Genomic DNA, 9,678 nt, shown 5'->3' on the forward strand with positions numbered 1-9,678 from the left:
CAACTATATTGGTTTCCTAGGACCATTGTAACAAAGTGCCACAAACTGATGGTTCAAAACGACAGGAACTTCTTGTCTGACAGTTCTGGAAGCTGGAAGTGTGAAATCAAGGTGTGGACAGGACCATGCACCCTCCGAGAGGTGTGAAGGAACTACCCCACCCCTTCTAGCTTCCGGTGGTTCGCCTGCAGTCTTTGGTGTTCCTTGGCTTGCAGGTGCCACACTGAAACCATCCTTCTTCATATGCTGCTCTCCCTGTTTCTCCATGGTCACGTGGCTGTGTTTTTATAAGGACACTAGTCACATTGGCTTAGGGGCCCACCCTACTCCAGTATGAGCTCATCTTAACCTACCTAATTATAAGTGCCAGTACCATATTTCCAAATGGCACGTTCCAAGGACCTCAGGACTAAGACTTCAACATGTCTTTTCTTGGAGTGAAATAATTCAGTCCATAATGTGAGCACCTTCTTGATATTATCAGTTGCTTCCCTTTTCTTTGGGTTCCTTTGGTGATCAACTGTCTCATCTTCCCCACGCCCCCTCCACCCCTTCTACTTTTATTCCTGTGTTGCCTTTCTCCTTAGCATGAAAATAATTTCCATCCTTGTTCCCCTCACCATCTCCCTTCTCAAAGGTTGCCTCTTTTCTTTGCCTGATATTTTTTTGCTCTGGCAATCTGACTGTTATCCCTCCATTTAACTGACACTGTTTCTTTTTTTTTTTTTAAGATTTTAATTTTTAAATAAACTGTGCACCCAACGTGGGGCTTGAACTTACAACCTCGAGGTCAAGAGTTGCATACTCTATGGACTGATCCAGTCAGGCGCCTGTCACTGACACTTTGTTGTTAACAGTCCTGTCCCTGACACTTTGTTGTTAACAGTCCTCAGTGATGTTGTTCTTGTCAGATATACCAGCTTCTTCTCATTCTCACTACTTTGTTGCTACTCCTCTGCTCTTCAGCTCTTCCAAACATGGAGATTCTTCTTCACAGTCCTGCCCTTTACTTACCCTTTTTTCCCTACACCTACTTCCTGTTAATCTCCTATCTCCCATGATTTCAGTGCTCATGTCCTTGCTGATGCTTCCTAAATATCCAGCTCTAATCCGACTTTCTTTAGGCAGCAGACACATGGACAAAGTACCTACTCAGCTTTCCACTGGCCATGCTGTATGTCAGAATGGGACTTGTCCAGCTTGCTCTTCCTCTGTTCCCTCTCTCAATTCCACCACCTTCGTGATAGCACAGACCTTGCCCCTACATTCAGGCAGGTAAATCCAGCCAATACTGTCCCTGCAGAATTTCTTCTCACTTTGTCATCTCTGTCACTATCCTCTGTAAGAAACTCCTCTTTCCCTTTTCATTAATTTACTAGCTCTCTTCCTGGACGGACCATCAACTTCATTCTGTTGTCTATAATCACTGCCACCAGATTTTCCCTCTTAAGGCATAAAATGGTCAGGCTACTTCTCTCCTTCAAAAACCATGGTGGCTCCTTCCCACCTGCAAAATAAAATCCAGATTATTGATCATGGCATTGGAGGCTCTAAGCTCCTGTAGTAGCCTCATCTCTCAAAGATGTTTCTTTTCCTTCTATAAACAACAAAAATGTATTCCTCACACACAGTTCCAGAGTGTGGGAAGTTCAAGATCGAGGTGCCAGCAGATTCAAAAGAATCTCATTATAAGCCTTATGTTCTCATTCTGCTTCTTAGACTCATCTTTCTTCAGCTTTTCCTTATCTTGCGCAGGTATTTGCCCTTAGTTGAGAAAAGCCAGAACCCCATCATCTTCCCATCAAATTTCGTCTCATCTCATCACCTGTTCAAATGTTACCTCTTCCACAAAGCATCCTTGGTCAATTATGGGGAAGTAGCTGTTCACTTTTATATCACTTTTTTATATACTGTTTAATGTCAGCTTATGTCATTTTACCTATGTTATTATATTTGTCTTCACTTCAAAAGCTTATGAAAATTTCTTAACACTTGAGTCTGTGTTTTCCTTCTACATAGCACTTCAGAAGGATTCCTGAGTTAGCACTCAACTAACACTGTTAACAATCTCTGTGATGCTGAAAGGAGAGACCTTCCGTATTCCCCATTACTGGCCAGAGCAACTAAGTTCCTCTGGGCATTTAACTGACTTTGTACAGTGCCCGTATTGCTAAGTCACAGGTTTGCCAGCTCATTTCCTGTAATCTGCATTTTCTCTATCTAGGATCTGGTATGAAGGTAAGCTTCAAATTGAAAGGTTTGCTTTATAGGATCCTGCCACTGTTTTAGTGGGAGGATCTAGTTACCTCAGCTATCTAGTGATAGATTTTAAGATTTTCATTTCCTATAAAGGTAATTTGGTCCACAGTTTTTAAAATAGCAAATAATACAAAGCAATTTATAATTTAAAAAAAAATGACTATATCTCTTTCCCAAATCGCAGGCCCCAAGGGCAGTCACTACAGCAATTCTGTTTCTTATATTGACCTCTCTGTTTCTAAACATCGTGCTGAGGACAGCTAGGACTCCTCTGATGTCCTCCCTGGTCTTCTCCTTCCACCAAGGACTTTGGAACTCCTGGCTGAGTTTCCCATAGCTTCTTGTGCATATTTTTGTTTCACGTCTCTTAACATCGTGTCAAATTTATCTATTTTCGTCTCTCCCCAGAGTAGGTTTTCTTCTTGGGAAAAGTTATCTTTCTTATTCATCTTTGTGTCCCTTGTATCTGGCACAATACTTATATCTAGTCCAAATGAATGATGTGAGAATGAACTCAGTTTTAATACAGTTTTAATACAGTGTACCTAATTACTCTTTTCTTTGGTGCAGGATTTCAGACTTCTGGTGAGTGAACTTCTCTGTAAAGTAATATGGCAAAGCAAATTAAACTGAACAGTCAAAGTATAACTAGATCACATTGCAGAGAAAAATTTTTTTCTTTCCTTTCACCTCACTTAGTAAATATAAAAGTAAACTGCATTCTGTCTTCTGAGCAGTAAGACATCCAGAGAGACTGCTCTTCTCTGTGAAAGCAAATATAGGCATGATGCATTTTTAAAGTAACTTGTAAAAGTAGCAGAGTGTGAAGATGCAGACTTTCTTATTGCACCCAGGAAATAGGCTTCATAAAAAATATGAAAATTAGCACCTCCAAAAGGGCATGAATTTTCTTAACTATTTAATTCCATTATTATTAGAAAACAAAAAGGTATAACCATATCAAATGTACAAATTACAGATGTGGGTTTCGAATTAGAAAACCAATAGCGTAAAACAAGTTTGTTCTATTTCTCTGGCTAGCAGTATATATTATAATTGCTGTATCTATCATAATATGTGATCTTATTAGACTTTGACTCAAATATATGGGTATGTGTGACATATCCATGGAGAAATCATGTATGTTTTTGACTTGAGTACATTTTGGCTGAGCTGGGAAAAGGGTTCTAATTTCTAACCTAAGTAAAATAATGAAAATATATGTTTTTTTCCCTGACTTCTCCCCTACTTTTTGGTTATACTGTCTATCTGTTGGAATAATTCTTTTTCAGCGGTGCTTAAAAGAGCTACTAACTGAGGTGGTTTGTATGTTTTTATAGTGATTATTATAGAAATGGAAGCCTATAGATGGTTCTCATCACTTTTTCCTTAGGGAAGACAGGATTATGTGGCTTGCAATAAAAAGGCACTCTAAATGCATGTAATTATTTTCCTAATGGCAGATTCCCCAGTGCTTTCCTACTTGTTTGAAAATGGGATGGTGGCAGTTGCTTAACCATAATAATGAATTTTGAGAAATGGATTTAAAGAGCAATTTCCAAGCAAATTTAGTACTAGATTAGAATTCCTATTTTAAATTTATATTGAAGATACTCATTTCTTGACTGAAATTAACCTTTGCTTAGGAAACACTTTTTCAGAGAGGACTAAACAAAAGTATAAACCAGATTATAAGGTCATATTTATAATAATCATTTAAAACATCTTTGTATATAAAATAACATAAAAACAGGGAGGGGGGCAAAACAGAAGAGAGTCATAAATATGGAGAACAAACTGAGGGTTGCTGGAGGGGTTGTGGAGGGGGGATGGGCTAAATGGGTAAGGGGCACTAAAGAATCTACTCCTGAAATCATTGCTGCACTATATGATAACTAATTTGGATGTAAATTTAAAAAAATAAAAAATAAAATTAAAAAAAAAAAATCTTTGTATATGAATGATGCTTCCAGTAAAGATCTCATTTAGAAATCAGCTTTACCTATTTATTAAACCTTATCTCCTAATTACCACTGCAAGCCATAGTTTAAGTGAAATCTTTTTGTTAAACCAAATTGTTCCTCTACGTTCTTCAAAGGAGTAAGGTTACATTAAAACACGAAGGCTTTCCCTTGTTAACCAGGCTGTCCTCCAATTAGTATAAATGTTGCTACTTCATCTCACCCCCATGTGAAGTAAGTGGAGTACAGAATCATGTAAATGTTATTGTCCCCCAATTTGAAATTGACAAGTACTCTATTTTTGAGAGTAATCTTTAGATTTAGAACATGTTAAGTATTCAGAATATCAGAAGTTATTAGTAAGTGACAAAAGATAGCTTTAACTTTTCTTTAATGAGCTGTGTTAATTGCTAATCTAAACTTCCTGGAAAACAGAGAAGTAAAGTAATTGCCATGTTACTGAAATGAAAGTAATTTGAGTTTTTGCACCTTATGAAGCTAGAAGAAAGCCTTAGGGAAATGAATGCCTTGATTTCTTCCAAATATCCATGTATTGATGTTTTAGTTGATGAAACATTTATACAAAATGCTTGCAAGTTCAACTAATCCCTCCTAAATTCCAGGTCCTGCAGTAGACTGGTGGGCACTTGGAGTTTGCTTGTTTGAATTTCTAACAGGAATTCCTCCTTTCAATGATGAAACACCACAACAAGTATTCCAGAATATTCTGAAAAGAGGTGATTCTGTTTCTGTTAAGGTAGACGCATTTATCTCTCTGTATTATTTGAACAATGATCAACAAGCTATTTGTGTTTGTAGATATCCCATGGCCTGAAGGTGAAGAAAAGTTATCTGATAATGCTCAAAATGCAGTAGAAATACTTCTAACTATTGATAATACAAAGAGAGCTGGAATGAAAGGTAAGGTCTTATGTTAATAAACTCTTAGCCTTGATTTGTTTCAGGTGAATGGTAGTAATGATATCAAGTTCTAGTACAACACTACAAATAATCTGACTGCTAACTGGGTTTAAAAAATGTCTTCAGTTTATTTTTGCCTGCTAGATATACATTGTATAGATATACATCTATACATTGTATAGATCCTTGTTCTACATTAAAATTCAATGAATTAGGTTAGGATGTCCACTCACTGAATTTTATTAATCTCAAACAATTGTCTTAAAACAATCTTGTCAATGTCTTAGGATTTTTTTAAAGCCTGATAAAGTTAATCATCAACAAATACAGAAAATATTTTTTTATCAAAATTATCTTCTGTAATTTCATACTGCTTCATTTCTGATATCATTATTGACTGGCAAATGTATTAGGTGCCAGGTTGTCTCCAATAAGAAAAATTGGTACATTTGTGACCCATTCAATGGTTTTTTCCAGTGCAGGGGTTATTAAATTCCAATTTTGAAACCAAAAACCCATTGGCTTCAATTGAGATTCAAATTAGATTTAATGTCACCTGCCTTAAAATCTTTTTTGTAACAAAGTATATATGTTTGTTATGTCTTCAGTTATGTGCTCAGATGCATTTCCATGTGACGTAAGGTATTTAGAAAAACGAGCTTTGGTAATATGTCATTTGCAACAGCTTCTAGGTGCTCCCTCAAATAAGATCAACAGTTTATTCACTTATTTAACAAATCCTATAGAGTGACTTTCAGGTGCCAGGCAATGCTGCACCCAGGGATGAACCAGACTAAAATTCATGTGCTTGTAGAACTTACTCTCTAGTGGAAAGACAGAAAGTAAACAGATACAGCCATGACATAATGCCATCTAGCAGTGGGTCCTGGAAAGAAAAATAAAGCAAGTGAGTAGATACAAAGTGTTGACAAGAGATTTTCTAGATAGAGTGGTCAGAAAGACCTCTGTGAAGAGTGAGATTTGAGAAAAATCCTATGTAAACTGAGGGTGCAGACATTTGAAACCTCAGCTCTGAAAATTACTTTAGAACAGTTCTCAACTGGGGTAATTTTGCTTCCCAAAGGACGAAGTAAGTGAAAATAAGTGGAGACAGAAAAACAGCATCCTCAGCACCAATGACCTCAGATTTTTGTTCGTTTGTTTAATGAACAATTTACATAGTGAAGCAGATGACAGGAGTAGTCTTTGATTAGAAACAGTTGTTTCAACAACTGTTTGTTGAGTTCATCTTAAACTGGCTTAGAATTCCTTAGTGAGTTCAGCTGATGAGAGAGCCATAAATCATCCTGTCACATCCAGATACAGTTTAAGAGTTACTGCTAAGTAACTCTAAAGTAATCCATGCTCAGGCATTTATTTTGAACAATTGAGAGACAAATTCTCTAAATGTGAATTATTTTTGCTATTTTATTGTTTTCCTACCAATCTTTTAGTTTAGGGAAAAACCAACTTGTAGACATACTGATTTCCCAACTCATCACTCCCAATATAGACACATAATTATTTCTTGTCTGTGTGGTCTTCTCACAGTATTTTCCTTAAATTGGTTGCTGTTTTTTTTTTTTTGTTTTTTTTTTGTTTTTTTTGAAGTAATGCCTTAATTGTCACTTGATTTTTTTTTTATATTTTTTAATGTTCATTCATTTTTGAGAGAGAGCGCACAAGCTGGGGAGGGGCAGGAAGACAGGGAGACACAGAATCCAAAGCAGGCTCCAGGCTCTGAGCTGTTGGCACAGAACCTGATGCAGGGCTTGAACCCACAAACTGTGAGATCATGACCTGAGCTAAAGTCGGACACTTAACTGACTGAGGCGCTTGGGTGCCCGGTCACTTAATTTTTTGCCAACATCTTTATTGTTGTCTTACAAAGTGAAGGGTTGAGGAGAGGGAAGGTTGTGTCTAGCAACTAAATATCACAAGTGTGATCAAAAGACCATAATTTCGTTGTAGTAGGTAAAAGGAATTAGCAAAGAAGACCGGTACTGGAAATGTAGTTCAAAAGAGGAACAAAGTTGAGATCTTGTAAGTGAAGCAGTAGAGATTCCGGATGTGCCCATACTGCTAAAGAAGCGTACAATGGAGCTACAAGTCGAAATCAAAGTCAAAGAACCATGAAGAGAATGTTTCACAAGTGTCATCAATGTATGTGTTAAAATTACCATGAAGGATAAGGATGGAGCATATGGAAGAAAGTAAGGTAGTGGAGGATGGGGTTCTTAGCAAAGTTACATAGGACAAAAGATGGTGCTAAGGACTGCAGAGATAGAAACCGGCAGCATTGTCTTGGAATGAGAAGTGGGCATTAATCCTGAAGATCAGTGGTGTGGAAACTGTATCCCAGAACAGGAAGTAGGCCAAGCTCTTATCTCATCAAGGCAGGGATTATGTGAGAAGATGGAGGCATGAGAATGATAGGCTTCTTTTAAGGCAAATCTTTCATTCGCTTATTTGACAAATACAGGCCAAGCACCTGTCATATGTCAGGTGTTATACAAAATAACACAGTATGTGCCACTGTGAAGTATGTAGTTGCACAGAAATTAAACACATACGTGAGAAGCAAAACAAGGGCAAGATACATGTGAGACCTTCTCTTGAATCCTATAAAAACAGTACTTACTTAGGCAATGGTGTCATAATACTATGTTTTGTTTTATATTTTCCCTAAGAGCTAAAATGTCATCCTCTCTTCAGTGATGTGGACTGGGAAAATCTGCAGCATCAAACTATGCCTTTCATACCCCAACCAGATGGTGAAACAGATACATCCTATTTTGAAGCCAGGAATAATGCTCAGCACCTGACTGTATCTGGATTTAGCCTATAGCACATAAATTTTGTCTTTAATCTAATCTTGTTTTATAGAATAAGCTAGCATAAGTATATATTCCTTCATAGTAGACTGATCTAATGTAAAAAAGAATCATTATGTTACTTGGATCAATGAGCTTTTAATGTATATTACAGCTTCCACAGAGCTAAAAGGCTATCAAGAACATGACCAGTAACTTACTTAATCTCATAGTTGTATATAGAGCTTCAAAACCTTTTTCACCTTATTTATTTTGTGTCTGCACTTTATGAAAACTAATGTGTCAATAAAACTAGAATAACACTACTCCTTTAAAAGAGGAGCAAGCCTCAAGCCTAGCTTTTCTTTCACATGTAGATTTCAGTCCATCATTCAGTTTGGTGTTAAAATAACAATTTTATTGTAATGTAATTTAGCTGGACATGATTGCCTGCAAAAACTGCAATCTCAAGAGCAATCATTTAAGGTTGCAATTGTGGCCTCAAACCCATAGCTGAGAAATTCCTTCACTTGGTAGTGTAACTCCTTTAGGGAATGAGGAATGAAAAGGGCAGAGGTTTTTGTTTACCTTACTAGGAATACACTCTTGCTGCCTCGACTGCTTCTGGTACTTTCTCAACAATACATATTTGCTTAAAATTGTACTGGAGGGCTTAGGTGTGATATGCTATAGCAATTTTAACAGCTTGTTCAATTTTAATGAAAAATGTGATGGTTTGCAACTTAAAAGAATTTGTATAAATAAAACATACAATGTTATGTGAAACAACCTGATCCCTAAAAATAAATAATTTATTTTTGCTTAATAAATATAACACTTCAAGTATACTGTCAACATCCTTCTGTTAACTATATATACACACTAAGATTCAACTTCACTATAATAGTTTGTTACCCAGTGGTAAATAAATGGATGAGTAGTCAAAGATGGTGGTGGCAGAGGACCATGCACCCACCTCCTCCCAACTAGATAACTATCAGATCATCCTGAATACCCCAGAAATAGACCTGAAGACTGACAGAACAAACCCCACAACTAAAGGGAGAGAAGAGGCTACATCAAAGAGCATAGGAAGTACGGTGACATGCTTTAGGAGAAAAATGGATCCTGGTTGCTGCAGAGGGCAGGGAGCTATGGTCACAGAGGGCAAGAGAGAGGAGCACACAGGGGAACACACAAGGAGGAAGTTTCCCAATAGCCATCGGCTTGGGAAACAAGAGGGGCTGAATTTCATGAATTCTTGCAACTAGGGGAGCTTACATCCTGAAGTTTTAAAGGCCAGTGGGGTTGGCTAGGATAGAACCCAGAGGGCACTACTCTGCTCCTAGAAAGAAGGCAGGCAAAAAACCCAGGTACAGACAGCAGGGAAACAGCGATCTGAAGAGTGCCTGGGACACAGGAGATTACTCGCTTTTCTCAGAGTGTGTCCCTGACAGCATTCACAGAGACACCTCTCTGGGGATAAAGGTACCAGCTGGTGCCATTTCCCTCCCCCAACCATCATCATAAAGACAGAGCCACCTATAGGAAGTAGCACTGTGCCTATACTAACTACTAACTTGCTCACACCAAGAACCATCCCCCTGTGTCCCAGTGGAGCTGCCCTTTTCAGTCACATTTGCCTCAGTCTCAGTGCAGCAGGCCTCTCCCCAAGAAGATGAGAACAAACACCTGCTCACACCACATGTCCCAACCAGAGAGTT

At 37.8% G+C, this 9,678-nt stretch overlaps 1 protein-coding gene across 3 annotated transcripts in view; it reads left to right on the forward strand.

Annotated features, from left to right (window-relative positions):
• The window catches only part of MASTL (microtubule associated serine/threonine kinase like), a 34,997-nt gene extending 26,197 nt beyond the window's left edge, over window positions 1-8,800 (forward strand). For 2 of the 3 annotated variants that reach the window (XM_019465282.2, XM_019465284.2), the window contains 3 exons: window positions 4,844-4,957; window positions 5,040-5,141; window positions 7,832-8,800. In XM_019465282.2, the coding sequence (XP_019320827.1) occupies window positions 4,844-4,957; window positions 5,040-5,141; window positions 7,832-7,989 (374 nt within the window). In that variant the 3' untranslated portion in view covers window positions 7,990-8,800. The remainder of the gene's footprint in view (window positions 1-4,843; window positions 4,958-5,039; window positions 5,142-7,831) is intronic. The other variant, XM_019465283.2, reaches the window with a different exon arrangement.
• Window positions 8,801-9,678: the final 878 nt, after the last annotated feature.

The sequence above is a fragment of the Panthera pardus genome, unplaced genomic scaffold (genome assembly GCF_024362965.1).
Source record: "Panthera pardus isolate Hobbes unplaced genomic scaffold, ASM2436296v1 HiC_scaffold_6, whole genome shotgun sequence".
NCBI classification, from domain to species: domain Eukaryota; kingdom Metazoa; phylum Chordata; class Mammalia; order Carnivora; family Felidae; genus Panthera; species Panthera pardus.